Raw genomic sequence first — 27795 nt, forward strand, 5'->3', positions numbered from 1 at the left:
ATTACCAAAAGTTCTCTATAGGTTTAATGCAATGCCAATCAAAATCCCAACGGCATTTCTTGTAGAAATAGAGAAAGCAATCATGAAATTCATATGGAAAAACAAAAGACCCAGAATAGCAAAAACAATGCTAAGCAGGAAGTGTGAATCAGGCGGTATAGCGATACCAGACTTCAAACTATACTACAGAGCAATAGTAACAAAAACAGCATGGTACTGGTACCAAAACAGGCGGGTGGACCAATGGTACAGAATAGAGGACACAGAAACCAATCCACAAAACTACAACTACCTTATATTTGATAAAGGGGCTAAAAGCATGCAATGGAGGAAGGATAGCATCTTCAACAAATGGTGCTGGGAAAACTGGAAATCCATGTGCAACAAAATGAAACTGAATCCCTTTCTCTCGCCATGCACAAAAGTGAATTCAAAATGGATCAAGGAGCTTGATATCAAATCAGAGACACGCCGTCTGATAGAAGAAAAAGTTGGCTACGATCTACATACTGTGGGGTCGGGCTCCAAATTCCTCAATAGGACACCCATAGCACAAAAGTTAATAACTAGAATCAACAAATGGGACTTACTCAAACTAAAAAGTTTTTTCTCAGCAAAAGATACAATAAGAGAGGTAAATAGGGAGCCTACATCCTGGGAACAAATCTTTACTCCTCACACTTCAGATAGAGCCCTAATATCCAGAGTATACAAAGAACTCAAAAAATTAGACAATAAGAGAACAAACAACCCAATCAACAAATGGGCCAAGGACCTGAACAGACACTTCTCAGAGGAGGACATACAATCAATCAACAAGTACATGAAAAAATGCTCACCATCTCTAGCTGTCAGAGAAATGCAAATCAAAACCACCCTAAGATACCATCTCACTCCAGTTAGATTGGCAGCCATTATGAAGTCAAACAACAACAAGTGCTGGCGAGGATGTGGGGAAAAGGGTACACTTGTACATTGCTGGTGGGACTGCAAATTGGTGCAGCCAATTTGGAAAGCAGTATGGAGATCCCTTCCCTCCTCTTGAGCCACACTGTCCCTCCATTTTTCCTGGGGGGGAGGTGGTGTCTTCTAGGAATATTAGTTTCCATAATCTGTCAACATGTTTTTCTTTTTCTAGTGTTTCTGTGGAGAAATTAATCTGGATCATCTTAGTCCACCATCCTGCTCACATCACCAAAGTATAGCTGATATTGTACTTTTAAAAAAACTTTTGTAGCTACTTCATGTTATATTCTTCATTTCCTTTCCTATTTTCAGATCTCCAAATTAAAATTGCTTTCTGATAATTAGAAATCAATAAATACTGAATTTTCAAACTATATTTTCTTTCCTATTATCCCTGAGTTTGAACCTGACCTTTTAGAATGCAGATTACTTTTTTTCTGAGATCCTGAAAAAAAAAACCACTCAGTTGTCTTGTCATTTCTACTTGTATGTTCATTACTGAACTGATGTGAGTTGAAAAGAGGATGTCACTTTCAGAATTTTCTTGCATTATTTAATTTAAAATACTGGAAGATGCTGTTCATTAAAACATTATATTCCTCAAATATGTCACTTAGCTCACATCTTGTCATAATTTTAAAGAATATCAGTCCTTGAAATTTCATTAATTACTTTCTTAATTTTACAAATATTTATTGATTTCTACACAGTAAGCTCTTAAAATTGTTCTGATACTCAGTATATAATGGCAAACAAGGCAAATAAAAATATCTACCCCCATGGAGGTAAATGACACATAATAAATAAATAAATTATATGATATATTAAAAGATGTTTATGTGCTACAGATAAATTAGATAGTTATAGATGGAAACAGTAGTGCCAGTGTGAGGTGCATGATTTATTGGTTCTCTAATAGAAGGATTTAGGTATATAAGGAAAACAGTCACATTTGGATCACAAAATGTAGATTATGAATGAGATAATCATAATTATGTTATCAATATAGATGAAAGTTGTATTATCTTTATAATTCAATGAATTATACATAAAATTGTTTTACATATATTTAGTATAAATTATATATAATTATAAACAAATTATACATATTGCATATAATTATTGTTTCTATATAAATTATATATATGTACATATATATATATTCTTTCAATTCTTTGGAAAACATTAATTTATTATGATTCCTAGCAAGTAATAACTGGCTGAATAAACTCTGTCTTAAGCTCCAGTGCAATTAGTGTATGTTAATGGAAATATGACATTAAAGCCACTATCTATGTATAATGGTGAGTTATTAGTAACTATCAGTATTAGAATCTCCTTTCAGAGGACCTCACAAATATATGCTGATGTACAAGATGAAGGAAAATTAAACATTCTTGGAAGAAGAATTATCTTATTTTTGTGATAAAGCATCACTTGTCACTTTCATTTGAAAGAAAACAATAATATAACCCTCTATTTTAAGTGGTTTTAAATAATATGTTTTAAGAAAATTTGTACTGATTTAATAATAAAAGTGAATGCACCAAAAGAATCCTCTTTTTCTACTTTAAACATTGCTTTATTTAGTAATAGCATAAACAATGAAAAAACTCAGCTTTAAGTACATCTTATTTGTAGCAGAAACAAAAATCCTTCAAAATTATTTCGTAATATTTAACAACTCAGATCCTAAATGACTTTATATGTTATTATCTAAGGATCTGTTTGAACTTTTGTGTGTGCATGTTTGCAGCTCTTTCTCATGAAGTGCTGCAACTTTCTCAATGGATTTTGCCTGTATTGTTTCAAAGAACTATAAAATATAATGTCCATTTAGAACACTGAATCTGGTTATTATAGTCTTTATCCAGACTGTTATTTACTTTCCAATTATTACCTCTGAAGCCATGGATTCAGATAGAATTCAAATAAATTAAAGTAAAATAGCTGGTAAAAACAGGTTGATTGCTTGTGTTACTTCTTGAAAGTAATTACCTTTGAAGTGAGTTGTAAGAGAGTTACTAAAACTGTCACACTAAAACTGTCATAAATATGTCTGTCTCCATTAATTCTGGCACACTTTGAGATTGATTTATTTCACTTCAGACAACTTACCATTAATTTTCAGTCACCTTAAGCCTCTATGTCATGTAGTATACTACTTGGGCTAGCATTTAGTTTTCAATACCTCTTTGAAAATGAAATTGTATAATATTAAAATTGCCATTGAGCTTATAAATTCAGGAGACAAAGAGGCCAAATGTGAGAATGTCAAACTGGTAAAATTAAACACCTGGTAATAATACAAACATCCATCATATAAATTAAAAGTGACATCCAGAGTGCAAACATATTCTCCTGAGATGATAGAATATTATCAGAACAATCCACATTAGTTAGAATTAAGTACAAGCAAGGCATTTTTAAATTAGTGGTCCCAAAAAGGACACCATGAAAACTTTGTGTTCCTTGAACTCTTTTCCACTAAGAAGGTAATGACATTCATCTATTTTGAAAACTGTCATTAAGTGTCAGCTATGTGCCAGGCACCATGCATTAGCATACATATATTATAAACTGTTCTTTCCAATGAGAAGTATAACAGTTAAGTTGGAGAAGACACATGAGTAAAAGTATTCAGTCATGTATAGGTAGATGATAAAGTTATTTTCAATATCCATACATGTATATTCTCTTTTAAAAGTTAGTGCCTATATTTTAAGTAATGTTAATATTTTCTTTTTTAAAAATATTTTTAGCTGAGAATGTATACAACATATATATATATATATATATATATATATATATATATATATATATATATATATATATATTATGCAGTACTCAGGATTGAACCCAGTGCCTTGCATGTGCTAGGCAAGTGCTTTATCAATGAGCTACAACCCCAGCCCCACTGAGCTACAACCCCAGCCCCTTAATGTCAATATTTTCTAGGGCATCATATTGCCTTTAGATTGAATTCCCAGTATAAGCAGCCATTTAATTATTTATTGTTTATTATAATTATTGCATCTATATTTCTTTAGAGTGTCATGCATATTGATTCTTTTGTAATATGTTGCAATTGACTAAGTATAATACTTTACTTTGAGAGGGGAATACATATTATATAACTTGGATGTGTATGAAATATGACAATAGAAATAGGAAGATCCTATTCTTAGTTTTTTTCTAGAACCATGAACAAAGGCTGGTTTTTCTGATGGCACTCTTTTATCATAGTGAATGTATTATAAATGCAATAGACTCAGGAGATTTCTGTTCCATTCAAGTTAAATCAGAAGCAAAGTTAAGCTTCCCTGATAATTGTAAACCTGGTACAATTTATATTTCCATACACTGTATGTATTTTCTTACTCAATTGTTTCATGTTCCCTGGGTACATATTTCATTTTGTCCTGATTTTCTTTCTCCCAATTTCATAAATAAAAAACAAAAGTTCTTTAAATCAGATCGCTTTCCCGTTTTCAAACAATATTATCTGATACTGAGAGAACAGTGGTAAATTGGAACCACCAGATGATATCAATAAAAATAGCACATTCTTCATTTTAAGCCGATAAACTTTGATTAAATAGGAAATAATAATTAATATAGGGTATAATAAATTTCCTTTGTCCTTTTTCTTGTCACAAAAAGGTCAGATGTGGTTGCATACAGCTTAATTCCAAACTATTCAGGAAGATGAAGCAGAAGGATTCTATGTTTGACACAGTCTCAGCAACTTAGAGAGGCCTGCATCATAATAAGAACGACACACATACAAAAAGAATTAAGTTGGATATGGGACTATTTCATGATATATATATATATATATATATATATATATATATATATATATATATATATATTACCTAATAACTGAGGTCATGCAGAGTTGATAATCTTCAAACACCTATATGAACCTAAAATATGTTTTGCTATTTATTAGGAAGTTATCACACTAGGTACATTATGGGTGTACTTTTAATTTTAAATAAAGATTACACAACTATATGTATTCCTTTTGACTAACTAATATCAATTTCAATTGATCATATGGTAACTCATCTGGTATTTCTAACTGAATTGTGACATCTACTGTCATTTCATTTTCAAAGTTTAATAATGCGCTATTTTGATTTGTTTTATTCTTCCCTAGAGTTTAAATCATAAGGATGTCTGTATGTTTTGAAACAAAATGTTTTTCTTTTTGGAAAATCAGTTGATAGTTGAATTTATTTATAAGAAATAAAAGTTAGCTGTATGGTCTGGGGTTGTGGCTCAGTGGTAGTGCGCTTGCCTAGCATGTGTGAATCACTGGGTTTGATTCTCAGCACCGTGTATAAACAGATAAATGAATAAAGGTCCATCAATAACAAATAGAAATTTTAAAAGGTCAGCTGTTATTAGCTGTGCTGGAGTCATATTTATTCCATTAATCTATAGGTGAAATTACTCCTAAAAGGGCATGGAATGTTGTTGTTATCATGTTTTCTATTTCTTCCTAATGTAACAGAAGCACATTACATGTACATGTAGTCTTCAGTTGTGCTAATGCATGTTGTTTCCATGTCATGAAGTCATAGAGTTCAGTGGCATTAGCTACATTAGAAGTGAAGTACAATATGATAAATTTTAATCAGTCTCTAGAGATATTTATTTGGAGAAATTAGATGCAACTCTGTAGGCATCTGATTTTTCTAGCTTGAAGTGATCATTGTTGTTTTCTATGCATTTTAAAAAAAGCATCCCTGGGTTCAATCCTCATTATGAAAAAAGTGAGATTAAAATAATAAAACTTCTTTAAAATATTTGGGTTCAAGGGCTGGGGTTGTGGCTCTCTGGTAAAGCACTTGCCTTGCATGTGTGAGGCTCTAGGTTCCATTCTCAGCACCACATTAAAAAAATAAATAACAACATATTTTGGATCATTAAAAATCAAATAAAATGTACAATTCAAGAGTTCACATTTTTTGTTTGTTAAATTTTCCATGAGTTCATATTTTTAAATTTAGTTTGTTTTATTTATTTAAATTATTATTTTAAACAATGCTTGCTAGTGCTATTTAGTTAATGAATATATTCAATTTGAAGTTTTTACTTGTATAAGTTATTCTTAATATGTTCTGCTTGTTAAAAGTAATTTTAAAATAACCCCATCAGAAAAATAAAAAAATATACATGTGCTTAGATTTTTTAAAAAGCATCCTGATTGTATGTGTGTGTGTGTGTGTGTGTGTGTGACCACATGTACTATTCTATAACCTCAATTATCTCCCTTTGGCCTTTCCATTCCCTATTAGTTCTGGAGTCATATTTTAAAATTGATGCATCACAAAATATTTTTCTATAATTCAGATCAGAATAAAATCTCTATTCAAAATTGTTCTTAAAAATCAAGTGTGGGATGAGCAATTTTCTTTAATTGGAATTTAGATCATCTCCTATGAACAGTTTCTAACCTTAGAGTGAGCCCTATTTTACACCAAATTATTTATATTATTTTCTCAAAGTACTATAATTATTTTGCCTCAAAACCACAATAAAATTTGAATAGGTTCACAGATAGGCAATTTTAGAGGAGCATAAAAACTAGCCTAATTCAAACTGATACACTGAACAGATTTGAATTTTCATGATGCTATTGATCCCAGAATATCCAGTAGCATTAATGTACAGCAAAATCTTCTTTTAACAATAGAGCTAAATTAATTCTTTTGTGCCACATTTTTTATCTAATAGTTGCAAAAGATTTTAAGTTGGGTGGTTGCCTGTGGTTTTTAAGTGAATTTAAGTTTTGATTAGCAAAATGTTTTTCAGGGACTATTGTCCAAATGGAAGCTAATATTATCGGTGTGCTACAATGTATTTCTGTCAATACAAGAAATAACATTTGGTTCTCCATAACACTTTTCGCTATTTCTTGTTGTAAAAAAAAAAATGAAATAAACATCTTCACTTGTTTATGTCAATGGCATAATATTTCATTAATTTTAATTTGGACTTTCTCATTAACAATAATTCTAAGTTTAGATATTATAAGTTAACAACATTTTGAAAGTGCAAGCAGTTTTGACTCTTCGTTTACTACTAAGTCACTTATGTCTTACTTTAAGTTCTTGAAAAATTTTTTAAATCTTTCAAAATATATCCCTATTGTTAAGAATCAGTAATATTAAATCATTTTTAGACATCCAAGAAAATATTCTACCTAATTGATTGGTACAATTATATTAATTCTGTGTGATGATCATTTACTGAACAATTATCAAGGTACAAGTGGGAATTGCAAAATGCAATTTTGAACTCTAATAGGAACTTCTCAAATCTAGAGATAACACTACTGCTTTAAACTTGTAAAATAAGACCTACTCGAATTTATAGGATCTATTCTTTTAATTTATGCATCTTAAACCAAACAATAAAATGAAATTCAGTAATCAGTGCTTTGGGAAGACTCACTGAACTTGAGTATTTGTTGACTTCAGTAATGGATCTGAAGTTATTATATTTACTTCAGAAATATAACAAATGAATTTGCTCCCTACATTATAGTTATAGAGCAATGTTTTTTTCTTTAATACCATAAGGCCATCAGATTTATTGCTATAATTTTGACATTCCTATGATTAAATGTGTCTTCCATATGAATAAAACCAGAATATTTCATTATGAAAACTGTACCAACCATAATCAATCCTGGGCCTAGTTTGTAGCTCAGTGGTAGAGCATTTATCTAGCATGTGTGAGGCACTGAATTTGATTGTCAGCACCATTTTTAAAATAAATAAATAAATAAAGGTCCATCAACAATAACAAAAAATTTTAAAATAGTCGTTATTAAATATGCAATGTGTTATTATTCTATCATGCACATACATATGATCTGAAAATGTTTTAATAATCTTATTTAAATCTACCTGGCATTGTTATTGACATTGCTTATCTTTAAACAGCACCATGTGTTAGTATGATTAAGCCATACACAGAGATAATTTCATATCTTGACACTTCCCCCACATACATATTATTACAGTGATGCAGCCACATCAATGTTTATAGCTGCATAACTCACAATAGGTAAACTATCAAAGCAACCTAGATGCCCTTCAATAGATGAATGGATAAAGAAAATGTGGTATATACATACACAATGAAATGTTACTCAGCCTTTTTTAAAAAAAGAATGAAATTATGGCATTTTCTGGTAAATGGATGGAGCTGGAGAATAACATGGCAAGCAAAATAAACTAATACCAAGAAACCAAAGGCTGAATGTCTTCTCTGTTAAGTGGATGCTAACTCACAATAAGGGAAGGATGTCTAGGGAAGAATAGAGTTACTTTAGATGAGGGGTGTGAAGGGATGGAGAGGGTATGGGAGCAGGAAGAATAATAGAATTTATCAGACATTATCCTATGTACATATATGACTACACAACCAATAGTTTCTACATCATATACAACCAGAAAAATGAGAAATTATACTCCATTTATGTATGATATATCATACTGCATTCTACTGTCATGTAAAACTAATTAAAATTAATTTTTAAAATGCCATAATCATCTCTATGTTTATAATGTCGGTTATATAATTTATAAAAATTGAACAGGGACACTTCCTAAGCACAATTTTTCTAACAATAGTGATCATCAAAGTGACTAAAATGGAAACTGATAAAACTATGTAGATACAGTAGTTTGAAAATGTGAAACTACAAATGTATCCAGAGGTAACTTTGCAAACATCTAAGGGAAACATATATTCATGTTTCAGAATGTGACTCTGATTTTTAACATAACCTTATGACTCTTGAGTGTTATAGAACTTAACAGATGAACTTATAATCATTATTTCCTTGATCAAAAAAATGTATTTGTAATATACAAAAAGAGTATAAACACAGAAGAAATTATAGAAAAATCCATGATGTTTTCAAATTCCATGAAATGACTAATAGTATAAAGTATGACATTCTTTGTGATATACACACACACACACGCACACACACATAAATGTATGTACATATAAGTGTGTGTGTGTGTGTGTGTGTGGTGTGTATGTTTGCTTTTTTGTTTTCAGTTCTAGGAACTGAACCCTGGGCTTCAGACAAGCGGTCTACCTCTGAGCTACACTCCCAACCCATGTGTGTGTGTGTGTGTGTGTGTGTATGAACAATAATGTTTTAAAATTTAAAATTATCAGTTCTCATTTTGTGGCTATACCATGAGCTGTCTTTGTTTGTTGGTCCCACAGTGTCAAGTTATCAAATGTGAATCAAAAAAATATTGTTGTAAAAGGAGATAGATGTATATTTTTCAAAATAATGGTTTTCTAAATTTTTTAAAACAGAAAACAGTATGATATTGTTAGAATTTCATTACTGCAAAGTGATTAATTTATTTTCAAATACTAAGAAAAATAGTCTTAAAAGTATTTAGAAAATTTAACAAGTACATTCTGCTTTCTCATATGTATAGATATTTTATTTTCTGAAACTGTGGTCATAGGATAATGTTTTAGTCCATCAGGCTACTATAACAAAATGTCATGGGCTTAGTGATTTGTGAACAGGAAAGTTTTATTTCTCATAATTCTGGAATATCAGAAATTCTAGGTCAAGTTATTGGTAGATTTGGTATCCTGTAAAGTTCTGCTTCCTGGTTAAAAGCCAGCAACATTCTCAGAGTGTAGAGAAGGGTCATGTGGTTTCTAAGGTCTCTTTTATAATGGCACTAATCCCATTCAGAGAGCTCTGTTTCTTCCCTCCTGACTTAAGCACCTTTCAAAAGTCCCATCTCCAAATACCATCACATTAGGGACTAGACTTCAAAATATGAATTTTGAAGGGATACAAACATGTACTCTACAGCAGACCATATATCTACATGAACTACATGAATCCTAAACCTACTAAATCAGAATATTGGAAAGTTGTAATACGGGAATCTACATTATTAACAAATTGACTTAAGTTGTAAGCAACCAAGGTTTGAAAACCACTGGATGATGCTGGTTGCAATAGATTGATTTTATCAAAATTGCATCTATTTCTCTCTAATTTACAAAAATAATGATAGGCCACCAAAGTAATTTTACAAAAGGTTCAAATAATATATTTAGGGTAAACAAGTAAGATTGTTTTGAGGGTTTTAGAATTGGAGACTGAATTTTCTTAGTAGTTTTTATTCCCATTCTTAACTTAGAGATATTTAATGTATACAGTTTATAACTTATTAAGCATAATGGAAAGAATAATGGCATATAAAACTACTACTGGAGATTTAGCTTAATAATGGCTTTTTAAAAACTCTTTAAACTCTGGATAACTTTGAGGTTCTTTTTAATTGTGTGTGTGTGTGTGTGCATGCGTATGTGTGTAGGGAACATGATTGTGGTAGATGGTATGTTAGGAACGTTCTTGTTTGTATGTAAAATAAACAGAAGTCTGTTTTTAGTAAAATGCACCTGTATTTAAAAAGGTCAACGAATAAAAGACTACATCATTACTGTCGATACAAGTTGATTGCAGTTTCTCCTCTTTCCTCCCTCAACTATGTTTACCTCAACATTACTTGCTAGTACTTCCCATCATTGGCAAATACCGCTGCTGGAAAATGCAGATATTTTAATTCGCCCTTTGATTACCTATGGAGACTACAAAGCTTCAAATATTTTTAAGAATATAATAAGACTCAAAGGAAATATTGGTCTTCTCATCTAATATTAATATCCAGGAGGTGACACATTTTACATGAGTATCAGTTGTTTTTGATGTGCCAATAATATCAGGTAAAGAAGATTAAAAAATGTTTCATGAACACCAAAACACATCTAACAGACATATATTACCAATATGTATAAACTCAACATATGAAAGAAATTACTAACATACTACCTAATGTGCATAATACTCTCCAATTATTTTAGGAAAATATTTTGATATTTATTATTTTAAGGCTTTTTTCTCCCATCACATACTTTTTAGTGTGATTTTTGCTAACATTAAATGAGAATATTTTGATCCAAGTGTTTAAATAATTGATGACAATTCCAGGTTTTTCCTCTTTCAGTGTATCCTGTATAATTGTTCCAACCTATATAATTCAAGTCAGAAACCATCTGTTGCTTGAATGACATTTGGTTTGCTTAAAGCACATCAATTAAACAGACATGTTGTGTAACTATGGCAATAGAGAAATTATTTTGCAAATAAAAAGAAGTGACACCAGAGATGAAGCAATAATCAAAATAAAACTTGTAGCTTCTTTCATGGCCAAAAAGTTCAAATAATTTAACAACTAGAAAAAAATATTGACTAATATTCTAACAAAAGAATGAATATTTGTATTATGTATAATCTATGACTCCAACATTTCCTAAGCTCATTTTATCACTAATTATAGATATTTTAAATAATTTAAGCCTAACCTTGTTAATTATGCAAATACATTACATGGACAAAAGAAAATTAAGATGGTTAAAGTTTTGTAAGCCATGTCAAATTAGGATAGGAATTTTAGGTTGGAATAGGAAGATTGTACAAAGGCTTAATAATATTTAAACAGTGGAAGGCAGTTATGTAGAAGAATCACATTTATTCTATGTAGCTACTGAAGGCAGATCCAAGGATAATTGGTGAAAATTTTTCCTGTCCGTGTTTTCGTTTATAATAGTTACCAACCCTTCAAATGAACTGTGAACTGGAGTACCAGATAATCAAGGTTGTTAAAGTTAAATATAAAAGAAGAGTATAGTAGACGTGGTTATGAGCATGAACTTTGTGATAAATATGTTGAAAATTCACATTCCTTTATTTGTCCTTTATCTCCTTGTGTATGGCTATGATTTGGATAGTTGAGGCTATCAGATAACTGCTTCTGGATAATCAAGGTTCTTTGCTTATTCATAAATTTAAATGTAAGTCACTAAACATAGATGCAGTAGGTACTAAAACAAGGTAAACATTTCTTTTACCTATTTATTTATTTATTTATTTTTGCTTGTTTTGACTGATTTTTGGGGTTTTCATTGAGAATATAGTCTGGTTTTAGTTTGCTGCCTGCCTCTCTCTGTGCTGCCCACCAAAGCTGCCTGGCAGACACCTGCCCCTCCCACCCACTGCTTTCCAAGCTGAGAAGACAGTGGACAGTGGCATTTGGAGCCCAAGGACCTGGACATTCATATCCTAATCTCTTCCCAGCTATTCCCTCCCTGAACCCATTTTAGATAACACTATTCCTAGGGAGCCAGGTAACTGGAGACATCAGATAGCAAGCAGTAAGTGGCAGAGTGTGGGCCCAGTCATTACACTCCCTGTCCATCCAGGGGCCAGGTGATGTCATGTAGAAGAATCACATTTATTCTATGTAGCTACTGAAGGCAGATCTAAGGATAATTGGTGAAAATTTCTTCATTTAGTGTTTTTGTTTCTAATAGCTACCAACCCTTTAAATACACTGTGAACTGGAATACCAGACAACCAAGGTTGTTAAAGTTAAATATAAAACTTTTATAATATTTTAAGAAGTTACAAGTTTTATTTTGGGTAGTGCTTCATCTTTCGTGTCACTTCTTTTTATAATATTTTAAAATATGTTGTTTTATAATACTTAGTGGCATGTTTGGACACATGCCAGTTAGTTTCAATGAACATTGCTTTACTTTTGTCATATTTTAATTACTAATCAAACAATTGTAGTTTTTCAAACATTTACACCAATTCTACTTCATTTTCAATGTTCACATAACTTTGGTAATTCCAAATTTAACAATTTATAATCTACAACATTACTAAAAGAAGAAGCTCCATCCTGTCTATATGAAAATACATAATTTCATTCTGATTGAACTGAATTTAATTATGACTCAAGGAAAAATATCCTCATATCATGCCATGTAATCTTCTAACCACCAAAAAATTATGTCTGACTCTTATACACACACATGCAAAATCCAAGTACCATGAAAAATTTGATGGCAGAATATTCAGAGCTAAGGAGACATTTGCACATCATGAAGAACTTCCTGTACAGGGTAGTAATATGGTATGATACTTAAAAATAAACAAATCCTAGAAGGGTATAAAAATAACTCAGGAGCAGAATGTGAAAAGGAAATTGAGAAATGAGAAACTATTCAAATTTTATGGAACAAGACAATGAAAAAATGATTAAATGGACTGAACCCTGAATTGGAAAAGTAGCATGATTTCAACAACAAATTACAGGATCAAATAGTAAATTCCTGCTATAAAATAAGAAGGCCTGCTATGACATATGAGAATTTTTTTACAATAGTAATTAGGTTCTTCAGTGGGTATGTGAGCCAGTCATATAATGCAAATTAAAAATTTGAGTTGTTTCTAAGTTATTTTCACATTTTACTTTCTGATATGTTCAGTAATTATAAATTCTTTGTCTATGCAACCATACTCATGGGAAAATGCAGAAATCCCTGATATCCAGAATGAAGCAATTGGTTATAATGGAATACAGGACCTCAAAAGCTTAAAATATGCTTAATAGGTTTATATTCTGAATATTTTACATATTAATAAAAGAACCCTGCACGTGTCAATCCTTAAAAACAATAAGGCTATTTATTATTACCATTTCTTACAAGAATTACTGGTGATGACAGTTAATCTAAAGAAAGCCTGTGTCAGAGTATATTAGAATTGGAGTCAAGGGGAGTGCAACATTGTAAAATAAGTTTGAAATCTTTGATAGGTAACTCCAATGAGCCTTTTAGAATATGATATTCAAACCCCCCATAATAAGAATCACAGGCTGGCCTATCTATATGGAGAGTCCCTGGTGCCAGATTAACTTTTCTTAAATGTCACTTGCATCATGTTATGGAAATGTAACAATATTCTCCTGATTTTTAGTATGGACTTATGAGTTCCTGAGGTATAATGGACACAAAACATGTTAGGATTTGATATTTTACCTGTAACTGATTCGTTTAAGCAATACCAATAGAGTTTATGAGTATTCATATCCTGAAATTTTGATTAATTTGAGCTAAAAATGAGGTGTATAGATTTTAAAGGGAAGCATCATGTGTGATTTCTCTGTTACTGGCAGAAAACAACTAACCATATAGGGAAGACAGTTATTCATGATTTATTTTCATCCCATAAAGTCACCATTATAGACAGTAAATTTGTTTTAATTTGTATGCCACAGCTTCCTTGAATGGCTTTAGACAGACAAATTATGACATGATCATTAACATAATAGCCTGTTTATACTGCACAGTGATCATCTTCAACACATAAATGATTATTTTTTTTCTCAGTAAGTCATAAGGAATAATTTTCATGAAATAGTTTATATATATATATATATATATATATATATATATGTGTGTGTGTGTGTACATATTAAATAAGATGAATATATTTGTGTTTTGAATACCCCTGTTTTATGAATCTGTGCAGAAAATAATACCAGACATGAAGTTTTCTTTTTTTTATTAGTTCTTTTTTTATTTCTTACATACATGATAATAGTGGAATGCATTACAATCATCCATGAAAAACTAAAAGTCAAATGAGTTAAATAAAGTTTCCAAAATTTGCTATAGAGGATTCATAATTTACTAAAGTTCATGCAATTATTTTATGTTCATTTCTTTCCAGAAATGTCACAAATTATAAAATGCAATATAAAATAGGAATAATTATAGCAATGATGGGAAAAAGAGCTCAATGTTCTTATCTCATCAAAAGTCAAGTTTCAGAAGCCTTTAAACAATTTTTCAAAAATTAATGTCTAGTAGTTCCAATTAAGACAATATTTCATGGAGATTTTTATAAAGAAGTGGACAACATAATTAGTCACACAAATACAAATATAGAGCTTTTTTGTGGATTCATTGAATAATAAAATCACATTTAATTGATTATATTTGCTTGCCTTCTACAGATTATAGAAATAGATAAAACAGTATAACAGACCAAAAAAATCAAATCCCCAATATATGGTTGAATATTAGATCATTTTGTCATAAATAACATGAGTGGACAATGCACCATGATGCACAGTGAGTCTCCTAATAATTGTTAAAGTTAACATAAGCAAGAAGTCTTATTAATATGTCTGTGCTGTATTCAAACCCTCCAAATGTATATGGGAGGGGTTGAGGTTCTAGCACAGTGGTAGAGTGTGAGGCACTGGGTTAGATTCTAAGCACCACATAAAAATAAATTTAAAAAAATACAGCTAAAAATGTATATGGGAAAATGTCAAATGGACAAACTACATTTTAAGAATGAAGTCATGGTTGTACTGGTCGTGTCTTTATGTGCCTTTAGGAAAGGATAAAAAAACAGTGAGCTATGTTCACTAAAAGGGGTCCTCACAAACCTGCTCATTTTCTTTTATCTGTCCCTAATGGAATTCAATTTATGAGTGTCAAAAGGGTTGGAGGTGAGTACACAGCCAAACTAATTATAGGTTCATTCCAGGGCATTCCTTTGCAATGGCTTTTAGTAAGTAACTAGCACAGTTGTCCTGGGATAGGTTATCATTTTACTTAAATTGCCTTGCTATTTTCTGTGTAGATAAACAAGTGAACAGAAAACTCCATTTCCTTTACATCAAAAAGTAACATGTACTTCTCTACTTCAATTATTTGGCCCAAACATACTTGCTATCCACTGGGAATATCAATTGTTTAGATATATGAATGTTTAAGCAGCACATCTTAAATTTCAGATTCATTTTTTGTCACTAGTGTTTTCTTATTTATATATTCTATTTTCTAGATCTAATGTTTTTAAATGCTATAAATGATAAAAAGTAGTGTGCACACATACAGACACATGTTAGACATATAACATATTATGTGTCCAGAATATACATACTGAAATATATTACTTGAGACTTAACAGAAAATTAAAATATCCCTGAACAGTTACTTCTTGTTGTGAAAGCAATTATAAATTAGTCTCGTGCCAAACTGGTTTATTTAACATATATTTTTTCTTTATATGTTAAGTATTATTTTTGACTTTACATACAATAGATAATTGTAGATTCATTTCTAAACAATAATTTTTTCAGGCATTTTTAACAGTTGCTATTTTCCTGGTTCTTAATTTTTTAAAATTTTATATATAAATCTTGAGGTAGCTGAAAACATGTTAACAATCAAATAATTTGGGGAATTAAATGACAGCCTAAATCTAAATAAGTTTCTGGCTTATGGAGAGAGAACAATCAAAACTAGCTGTGCTGGATTGACAAAATTAGCCTTGTTGATTAGGGGTCTGCAAACTATGGTCCCAAGAGCTTGTTTAGTGCTTTTAAACTTTACACTGTAAGAAGCTAAGCTTTTTCTAAACTTGTATGAAACTGTTGCTTTGAAAGAATAATACAGCATGGGTTCTTATTTTGTTGCCCATGCTACTAAATATCTTTAGTACTAATAATCAATAGGGTAACTGACAGGCAAAGGAATTCATGTATCTCAAAGCTCTCTAACATGACTCAATGGTTACCTGACTGATAGATGTAAACATCAAAAATCAGTGTGCCATTCATATTATGGCTTTATTATAAACATGATTATAAAATACATAAAACTTTTATTTTCCTCTTTTCAACATCTGTTTTTATATACAAAGATTAATAGAAAGAAGGATATTGAGCAACCAAAAGCACAGAAAGTGATTTCAGCCCTATAATTTTCCTAAGCAATGTTTTTTGTTTTGATTTTGTTTGTTTTGTACTAGGAATTGAACTCAGGGGCACTCAACCACTGAGTCATATCCCCACCCCAGCCCTATTTTGTATTTTATTAGAAATAGGGTCTCACTGAGTTGCTTAGAACCTTGCTTTTGCTGAGGCTGGCTTTGAATTCTCAATCCTCCTGTTTCAGCTTCCTGAGCCACTGGGATTATAGGTGTGCACTACTGCGCCTGGCCTGAGCAATGTTTTAAATCCTAGAAGGTTCACTGTAGTTTAACCACATAACACATTCAGTGTCACTCTCCATGGCTTCCTTGTGATATAACACATACACCAAAAACATAATAAAACAATTCAAAACCAAAAAAAACTGCCTTCTGAATTTCTTAGTATAACTGTTTCAACAGGATTTTCTATTATTTAGATGATTTTCTGCATGACTAATTCTTCTAAGTATTACCTCAACATCACCATCCACTCCTTACAAAATTATTATGATATTTGAATAAACATCAGTATAAATTTATATTTTTACAAATATAAAATAAGCAGACTCTCATTAGAAAGAATGATTCTATGATTGTAAACATATTCCATATATTATATATTACATATATATTAGTAATTTCTTCATATTTTTTGAAAATTTAACATATAGATAATGACTATGAATAAAGGCACACTCAAATTTGCTTCTTAAATATTATATATATCCATAAAGTTTATTATATATTATTATACTGAAAAATGAAAACAAATATTTTCATATGTCCATTGGAAAGAATCTCTCAATGTCTAACCTGAATGTTTGAAAGCATTTTCATTCTGACAGATGAATGTCTAGTACCTAAATTCATGTGACTTTTGATGTATATAAATAATTGTTTCTAATTGATATATTTCATGCTTCTAATAGTTTAGTGTTTTGGTTTATCTGCTACATCACAAATCATGCCTATTTTGGGGGGAACATAGAAACAAATAAGTTTCTCAATTTTTTTAGGTTAGGAATATGGGCAATGAATACCAGAAATGACTATCTTTGCTCCAGAATGACTGGTACCTTGAATAAGTTGGTCCAAATTTTAAAGGTGGCTCCAATGAGGTTATCAGCAGGAAGTCTAAAACAAATTCTTCAAATACACATATGACACCTGTGCTGGTGTGGCTAGAACAGCTGGGCCTCTCTGGGCAGTGTAATTTCTTCTTATATGCTCATTCTACATGGCTGGTTGAGATTCCTCAGAGTATGGCTGTCTCCCAGTAGACAGACATCTTTCAATGTAACTTGTCTTCCCCATAGTGAGTAGTCCAAAGAAAGGAAGGCAAAAACTGTAAGGTTTGATTGCACAGGCCTGTCTAGATTCAATGGGTGGAAACTATATACTGGTCTGAATAGCAAGAGGTAAGGTTCATTAGGAAGATTGTCTTCAGAGACTACTGTGTGTAGCAATATTGAAATGCAAATGCTGCTTCATCTGGTGCCGGTATCACCTTTCTTAGGTATCATAATCCTCTTATTTTTGAAATAAATGCTTTAACTTTATATTTTATATTCTGCTATTATTACCATCATATATATGTGTGTGTATATATATATATATATTTATATATGCACGCGCGCACACACACCCACACACATATATATATATAGCTTGTTTTTATAGTTCCCATCAACTGTTAAAATTGTTATCCATACCATGTGACTATTATTTGTGTTTTTTAAGAGTAAAATCAATTTAAATGAATTCTAATCAAATATCTTCCCTAAGATTATTCTAAAATATGATTTGTACTTTTAATTTTTAAGCCTGCAGGATTAAGTAAATTTGATTTAAGTAAATTTGATTTACTGTTTTGGTTTACCAGAATCTTACAGATAAAGCAATATTTTTAATATTTATTTATGTTTATTATCTTAAAAAATTAATTATTGCCAAGTGATAGCAAAATAAATGTACATTTCAATGATGATCAGGATTTCCTATGTGCCCAAATACCTATAAAACCTGATAGTGTCAGGTTTTATAGGTATTTGGGCACAACAAGTTGACATTCTGAATTTGGATATGCCCTGGGTAGATACACAATAGAAGCAACTCTACTGCCTGGTAAAGCAGGTTTGAACACAGATCTGCCTCTTCACAAAAGCCTGAAATTGTTTGTAACCCAGGATAATGTTAATATGGCTACACTAGATAGCTGAATAATACATTTTCTAAATTGGGTGCATTAAGCAATTATTTGGATCATTGCTGAAACCCTATAATTTTCTTTCTATTTTTCAGTCCCAGCGACGTGTCACATTTCACCTACCAGAAGGCTCTCAGGAAAGCAACAGTGATGGTGGACTGGGAGATCATGATGCAGGCAGCCTTCCCAGCACATCCCATGCTCTGCCCCTTGGCTATCCTCAGGAGGAGTACTTTGATCATGCTGCACCCAACAACCGTACTGAAGGAGATGGCAACTCTGATCCTGAATCTAGTAAGTAATCACTTTGCCAGTCTCTCAATATGAAAGGGTTTACTGTATTTGAAAGGGAGGGGAGATAAAAAAAGGAAAGACAGTGCAATGAATCTGACATAATTTTACTGTGTACATATATTAGTACACCATAGTGAATCTCATCATCTTGTATATCAATAAGAATGGATCCTATGTAAAGCAAGGATACATTCTATGCTTGTATAATTATGTCAAAATGCATTCTACTTTCATGTGTAACTAAAAAGAACCAATAAAGAAACAAGTCAAACTGTCATGGCTGTAATAGTATAGAACAGTTTATTATGTTACTATGAATAATAACATTCTTAAAAGTAAACATAAAAAATTAGGTAGATAACTTAAAGGCAGGAAGTGATACTATTCAAAAAGTGTTAACATAGCTATTCTAAATGAAATTTATCATGAAATGCATAATACTTTATTTGGACATAGGTGGGATTTTCCATTTATGTATACACATATATAATCAAACATTTTATTTTCTTTCATTCACTTATTTAAAAAATGGACTACAATCACATACTGTTCAGATTTGGTCTCCAGACAAAAGGTACAAAAGCTAAGTTTTACAAATTCCAAAGATCTTGAATTCTTAAAAAGGATCATGAATTTGACATTAAAAATTTCATTGTATTAATTATCATAAACATATAATGAGCATTCTTCTGCCTTATAATTTGAAGAAATAAAAATTGATAAAGTATACATGTCTTTGAAGATTATTAAAATTCCAAAAAATTATAATCTGTCCCAGATATTAATTATGCACATAAAATTGAGTATGGAGGGCTGGGGTTGTGGCTCAGTGGTAGAGTGCTCCTATTGCATGTGTGAGGTACTGGGGTTGATCCTTAGCACCACATAAAAATATATAAATGAAATAAAAGTATAAAAAAATTGGTATAGAATAAGGAGCATACCATATATGTGATAGAGAAGAATGGCAGGTATAAAATCACGAAGAATATGAAGAAATGGACCAAGTAACCAGATAATCATATCAAATAAGAAATATAATTTAAAAATATTAAAAGGTTATATTAAGCATTATGGATTATATAAATTTAAATAAAACATGCAGATTTTAGAACAAAATGGCTTCCTTATCATTGTAAGAGAAATAAATTGATTAAACATCAAGGTATAACCTAAAACTAAACATACAGAATGAATGATAAATTAGCATCAACTTTTTTTTTTCTTTGCAAGTGTAGATGTGGGATACTAAAGGTGTTTACAATATAAAAGTACTAGATAAATTTGAGAAACTCAGACCAAAAAGTTCTAAACATCTACTACTATCTCCATTTTAAATTTTATACTTAGAATAAATGATTAGTATTAATTTTCTTTTTGGGGAGTACTGGGGATCGAATTCAGGGGAACTCAGCCACTGAGCCACATCCCCAGCCCTATTTTTATTTTATTTAGAGATTGGGCCCCACTGAGTTGCTTAGCTCCTTCTTTTGCTGAGACTGGCTTTGAACTCTCAATCCTCCTGTCTCAGCCTCCTGAGCCACTGGGATTACAGGCGCACGCCACTGCGCCTGGCAATCAACATTAATTTCAAGGATTACAAATTGACTGTAACATGCATCATCAGTTTACCTCATTTACATTGTACAATACAGCATAATAACTTTTTTTAGAAATACAGAGCTGTGATTATATAATTTACTACTATAATAACTCAAAGCCAATCTCTAATAAGAACATGGTTATAAGTAACAAATATGCATTAAGCATAGGTGTCCTTGATTTCTCCCCTTCATAAATTACCATTTTAATTACTGACCTATCAGACCATGTTAATGGATAAGAATAGAGAGAATAATTATTTTTGTAAACTAGAAATAATTAATTCCTTTTCATATAACCTATGTTACAAAGACACTTTGATATAGAATTGCACAGCAACATTTAAAGAATAACTCAGAGTAAACATCCATGGTTCTAACCCTGAAATAAATTTTAAAATTAAATGAGACCAAATTAGAATATATTTGATAGTAATATGAAAATAAGTATACATTAAAATTATAAGACATGTGAAATTCAAAATACCTTTGTTGAACCAAATTATATCTAGTATTAAAAGTTGTTTAAATTATTTAAATTCAGTATTCTTTACAGGAATTGATTTTATTTTTAATTAATCATGTAAGTATCATCAACAATGTATTAGCTGACATATATACAGGGTTTTTTATTTTTATTTTTTTGAGGCTTGTTTCTTCTAGTGACTAAATATTTCTCTGCTCTAATCATATTGACACAATTATTTTGAGTGTGAGTTCTTTTATTGATATTTACTCCAGAGGATGAAGCAATTGTAAATTACAAGTTAATAAAGAACTATGATAAATAAGCTCTATTTTTTAAATGGAACTGGCCATAAGCTATAACATCAGTAAGACAAATACTACATTTTAACAGTTATTTTAATAAGTTTATACGAAGTATAGAAATATTTAAAACTGAATTTGTTTCTGCAAAAGGTTAACAATACTAAGTCAATGTTAAAAGGTTACTTTTACCATGAATGATATTAACAACCTACTTTCCTACCAAACCTGAAACCTCCCTATAAATCATGTTTCATGATAATGTTTGGTTAGGTGTTCCATTTTTTGGATGAGAAGAATTCTAGCATTTTAAGCACAGAGGCATAATAGTATTTTAAGCACAAGAGGTACAATATTTACCTTGAAGTGAAATTATGTTTTTAAATATAGCATGCTAGTGAGATTTGTAACATAGTATACGTGGTATGTATGTATGTATGTATGTATGTATGTATTATGTTTTGATTAAAAAGAAAGAAAATAACTGATGCAGAATTCACCAAAGCAAAGTAACTTCTTTAGGCTAATACTCATGAATCTTCCAAAAGAAAGTCTAAAGCTCTGAAATAGTACACAATAATGAGCTTTGTGACATAGAGCAGATGTCAGTAAACTGTGCAGTGTTACTCAATAGCACCACAAATAAAAATGTAAACTGTTAGAGGAAGTAAATGTTGTCCTAAAGCAATGGAATTAATTTATGCAGTTCCCATCTCATATTTTGAAATTCATTACATCCTCAATCTGCTTTCTTTCCAACTAATGAATTTCCCAAAATAGAATATAATTCTGAAATCCCTTTTAGGTTCACAAAAACAGATCGAAATAGAACTTTCATGAATAAGATTTTCCCAAAAAATTTTTGCTAGAGGGATTTATTAATACTATGTTAAAAATATAGTTCCCTGCTTGATAAGAATTGCAGATGAGATGAAGAAATTATCACAATGCATTCTGTAAAGTCTTTTGCTCAGAATACTAAATTTCCTTTTTAGATAAATGAGAAATAAGAAAGCTCAATGCAATTTTTAATTTTTCAGGAGACAAACTTAATAAAAACATATCACTCCATTTGAAGGCTTTGTGAATTTTTAAATTTCACAACTGCAATTTCCTTACTTTGTGATATTCTATGCAATTTTGTCTTCTTAGGATAGCAGTCTCATATTCCAGGAAATTCCTCCTACAGTAGCCCCAACAAATTATGTATACCATTTAAAATGGACCATAGTCTTTGAAGTTAGCTAATTTGGTAAAAATAAAACCAAACAGAAACCTACCCCCAAAATAACACTAGTGGTTGTTTTAGGTTTATTGTGCGTACTGTAACAAGTAGTATCTGGATTTCAAAGACTTTCTGGAGACATATTCGTGGAAACACAGTGTATAGTTCTCATAAAGAATAGGGCATAACTATATTTTGGAAATTTTAGATGTTCAGTATAGTATTAATCTAGAGTTGTGAGGACCCTGTAATCCTTAGTAGACTATTCTAAATATAATAAACTATATATGGCTCTATGTTCATGTCTATGTTAAAATATAATTTGAGAAGAGAAGATTTTAAAGTGTTTTCCAACTTTATTTTGTAAAACTTTGTTCTGGAATTACAATTCAGAATTAGTTCTGAGACTCATAGAAGTATTTACAAATGTCTACCACATTAAACATCAGAGATTTATGAATACCTCATGCATATGAAGCCAGTGTTTGTGATTTTTTCCCCTTAAATTAAGAATATATTACTACTTTTTCACTATGGATAAATCGGAGAGAAAAGGGTAAGTACTGATTTCTACTGAGCTACTGCCATGTTGTAATTTGACTGATCATAAATAATATCCATACTTCTTAGGAAGTGAAATGATGATATAGATGGGAAGTTTCTGAAGAGCCTCAAATCTGTCTTCAGTTTACCAGCGACAAATCATTTCATTTCTGAAAAAATTCTCTAAAAGTGAGTGGGACAGGGACTTTGATTAATCAGTGTTTCAATTTTCTTCAACTGAAAGTTATGTCACCTTCATTTTTACTAACCTCTTCATTGGGTTGGGACTGTAGCTCAGAAGTAGCACACTTGCCTGGCATGTGTGAGACACTGGTTCGATTCTCAGAACCACGTATTAATAAATAAAGATCTGTCAACAACTAAGAAAAACAAATTTAAAAAACCCTTTTCATTGGATATAGTAATTTCACACAGGAAGTCCCTCTATCTGAGAATGTTATAATTATGTCACAGTCTTGTATTTGAGCCTAAAGAAACAAAATGCATGAAATTTTTCATCAAATTTTAAAATTATTTGTTAATGTTTTTTTCTTTCTTTATTATAACATACTCATTTTTGTGGTAAAAACAAAAGTCCCAAGAACATTTAAAGCTAAAGAAGTTCTATATTTAAAATAAAGAGGAATATACTTTGTCATTTACTTAAAATTGATAAATCTGCTAAAGTATTTCTCAGGTTAGCATATCTGTTTAACATTCATTTTTATTTCACTAGATTTGGTTTGCTTAGCACTCTAATACACTACTAATTAATTCACAAAAAGGAAGTAATTAATCTTTTCCTGACAACACACTTTGATTGATCCTGTACCATAATCTAATTAATTGGTATAAAAATGTGAGACCAATTTGATCGACTAGAGTACTATTCAGAGAAATGCTAAATATATTGTGTTCTGTTAAGACTGTTGACATGAATAACACTAGGGTACTTTTTAGTTGAATGTTTCATTAGTTGAACTTCTAATTTTTAAAGTAGACAATTGACAAAATTAAAAAAGCCAAAAAAATAAAAAAAAACTAAAATTTTAAAAGGATCACCTAATAAAATGAATCCAAATATTTTTCCAGACAAATTTTGTAATATTAGTACCATAGGAAAAGCAGTGATCCAGAAGGATTGTGCTAGTCATTCAACTAAAAATTCAAGCAGAAAATATTATTCAATTAGTTAGAATAAAATTAACATTTATTTACATATTTAAGGAAATAGTAACACTTTCCAGAGAAAAATTCTGAAATTTTTCTGAATTCACAGGTTAACAAGTATTATGTGTGTGTGTGTGTGTGTGTGTGTTAGGTGCTTTTTGTTTGTGATTACATACAGAGGACATTCTCTCCATAAGCCACCTAATATGTATTTAAAAGGCATTGCTGAGGGACGCCACATGTCAATTAGCATATTACAATTAAACCACAAAAGAATGTCATCATTTGTTAATATTGTTACATGAAATATGAAATATATTCAACCTAAAAAGAAGTTTTGTTCTTTTTAAAGGCTAATTATCCTGTCAGGCCAATTCTATCTCTTCTGGCTATATACAGATGATACCAAATTAGATGGCTAAACATTTGAGTTTTACACTGTACAATACTGAGAAAGCAATATATATTCAGATAAACCACACTTTAAATTTTGATCTTTTTCCAGGTTAGAGATATGCTGTATAATACTCTCACCATACTGTGCAGTAGCCATAATTCACAGCTCCCAGTCACTCACAACATCACAAGAGTGAACTATTCAGGCTCTATAGTATAGTGTGTTTCTAAACTATATTCATTAGGTTAGGTATATAATATATATATATATATATATATATATATATATATATATATATATATATATATATACTTACATTATTTTCAATGTAAGGTGAATTAATAAGGATGAACTCTCATCATAAGTCAAGGAAAATCTGTATATGAAAGATTCTTTCTTAAAATTGTGCAATAGTCAGATTTTTATTGCTGTGACAAACACCTGAGGAAAAAATTAGAAAAGGAAAGAATTATTTTGGCTCATGACTTCAGAGGATTTGGTTCATGGTCAGTTGGCTCCAATGCTTTGGGCCTGAGATAAGGCAAAACATCATGGCAGAAGGGAGCAACAGAGGAATGCGGTCAGCTCCTGGCAGCCAGGAAGTAGAGGAGACAGGGGAAGGTTTCAGGGACAAGAGCATGCCACCAGTGACCTCTTCCACTTCCTCCATCCATGGATCAAATGCCTGCAGTTTCCACCTCTTCCCTAGCAATCCATTCAGCTATCAGTGGATTATACCACGGATGAGATCAAGCCCTTATGATCCTATGACTTCTCAAACCTCTCACCTCTGAACATTATTGCATTGTGAACCAAGCCTTCAGTGAATGAGTCTTTTGGGAACACTTTATACCCAAACCAAAACAAACTGTATTTATTCTTAGAGACTGCACCATAATGTCAGTTCATGGAGATAAAAGTAAAATAATTTAAATAATCACAACAAACATGAAATAATGTATTCTGAAAAATAAATATGCCATTATGTCTAAGGAATGATATTATAATTATCAATGATAACAGTTATTTGAATAAAGGGGCCAAATGTAATGTCCCTGGGTGGTGGAGATGTAGGACAAATGCCTGCTAAATTTCCTTTCCTTGCAAACAGAAAATAATATACAGTTTTATGTTGACAATGAAATAATAAAAATTCCTTCTCATCTCATGTTAATGTAATAATATCAAAGTCACTTTTCTTCCTGTTTTAGAGTAAAATTCATTACAATCATTAATATTTTTATGACTATTAGTTTATTTTAGACCTGTAATTATATAAGTAATAATATTAGAAAAGTATCTCCATATAAATAGGTTAAAAGAATGAAGAGTTTAGCCATCTGTCATTGCTTGAGAATGTAAGATACACTTGATATTAATAGGTTTGTATAATAAATGTGCTTAGGCAGATGTAAACAGTGATCAAGTGGCAGGTGTTCTGTGATGTATATTAATTTTACCGCTTAAGTGGCATACTTTAGAAAAGTCAGTCTTTTTATAACAAAGCTTATTAAAGTTTAAAAATATATCAAAATGAAAAATGTATGAAACAATTCTATCATATCTAACTCCCCTTATAAGAAATACAATAACAATATAGACCACTTGAAAAATATCTCCTAATTTGTAGTGTCTAGATTTTTTGAATGCAATGAAGGATTTGCACTAGAGATAATGTTTAAAAAAAAGTGCAGAGGTCATGAATCAAGATGAGAAGTATATCTTTAAAGTTGGAAACTTGAACACATTTTCAGCATTCCATTTATGTGACAGACTAAGATGAGTGTTATCTTTAGTATCTTAAATCTAATATGTATTAGATAGAGGTTTATCACTCAAAAGCAGGCCTCTCTAAGTAAAGCAATCTCTTATCTTGTCTTTTCTATTTGAAAATGACAAGCACTAGGAGGTTGGCACAAGCTGCCAATTGAAAACCAATGCCATAAGGTCTGGAATGTCAGTAAGCTTCAATAACTGCTTTCAGTGATAGAAAATAGGTGGCCTTTTCTTCACAATAAGCCTTCCTCTGCTTCTAAATTTTTATTAGGCTACCTACACCATATAATAATGTTCATTTGACATTTATGTTTCTAATATTTATGAGCCACAAGGCAATTCATTTTATGACCTTCTTCTGTCTTTCCTCTTTTTCCTTACCACTCACTTTTTTTTCTCATAAGACAAGAACATTTTCCATTTGTTCCTTTTTTATAATTCTTGGAAAGTCAGTATAATCAGTAAATCAAGATGCAAGTTTTGGGTGTCTTAGAATATTTAGTGCTGTTAGTCACACACCAATTTCTTAAACATAATTTATAAATTTTAATGAATAAGGAGTATTCAATGATGTATGTATAATCTCCATGAACCTACTAAGTTCTACAATAACTTGCAACTCTCATAATTGCTTGTTGACAACACTCAACATCTAGTGAATATGTCAAATAATTCATTAAATAAAGAACAATTATGGACAATTTGTCTTACCATGATTTCTGCAGTTTGTTAATTTACATCTTTATTGAATGTTGAAAATGACTAATAGATACTAGAAGTGACAGTGTTTAATGAACCGATTTTTTCCTGTTTTAATGAGTAATCTCAGTTGTTTCAACTAAGTACATTATCTTCATCTGACACCTTATTTTTATAAATTTTATTTTGGAAAAAATTGCAGGATATGTGAAAAAAATCTTCAAAATAATATATATGAAATTAGCCATAGAAATTAATTTTTTGTCCTGGAAAATTCTTCTTTTGTTATTTGTATATATCTCAAAAGCCATGACAATACTAGTGATTTAAAATATTATTTTTTGCTATCTAATTAAATAATACTTTTAAAATATGAATGCTGACTAAAAATTTTTATTATAGTAATTTATTTTGAAATCACTATTCATGAAATCTTTTCACTACAGAGCATAG

The 27795-nt window shown here is 30.7% G+C and overlaps 1 protein-coding gene across 5 annotated transcripts in view; it reads left to right on the top strand.

Moving 5' to 3' along the window:
- Positions 1-27795, top strand: part of Pcdh11x (protocadherin 11 X-linked) — a 718824-nt gene that overhangs the window by 491622 nt on the left and 199407 nt on the right. For all 5 annotated transcript variants that reach the window (XM_058573732.1, XM_058573733.1, XM_058573734.1 and 2 more), the window contains one exon: positions 18965-19163. In XM_058573732.1, the coding sequence (XP_058429715.1) occupies positions 18965-19163 (199 nt within the window). The remainder of the gene's footprint in view (positions 1-18964; positions 19164-27795) is intronic.

The sequence above is a fragment of the Marmota monax genome, unplaced genomic scaffold (genome assembly GCF_021218885.2).
Source record: "Marmota monax isolate L192 unplaced genomic scaffold, Marmota_monax_Labrador192_F-V1.1 WCK01_AAM20220418_F8-fsc00067, whole genome shotgun sequence".
Classification (NCBI taxonomy): domain Eukaryota; kingdom Metazoa; phylum Chordata; class Mammalia; order Rodentia; family Sciuridae; genus Marmota; species Marmota monax.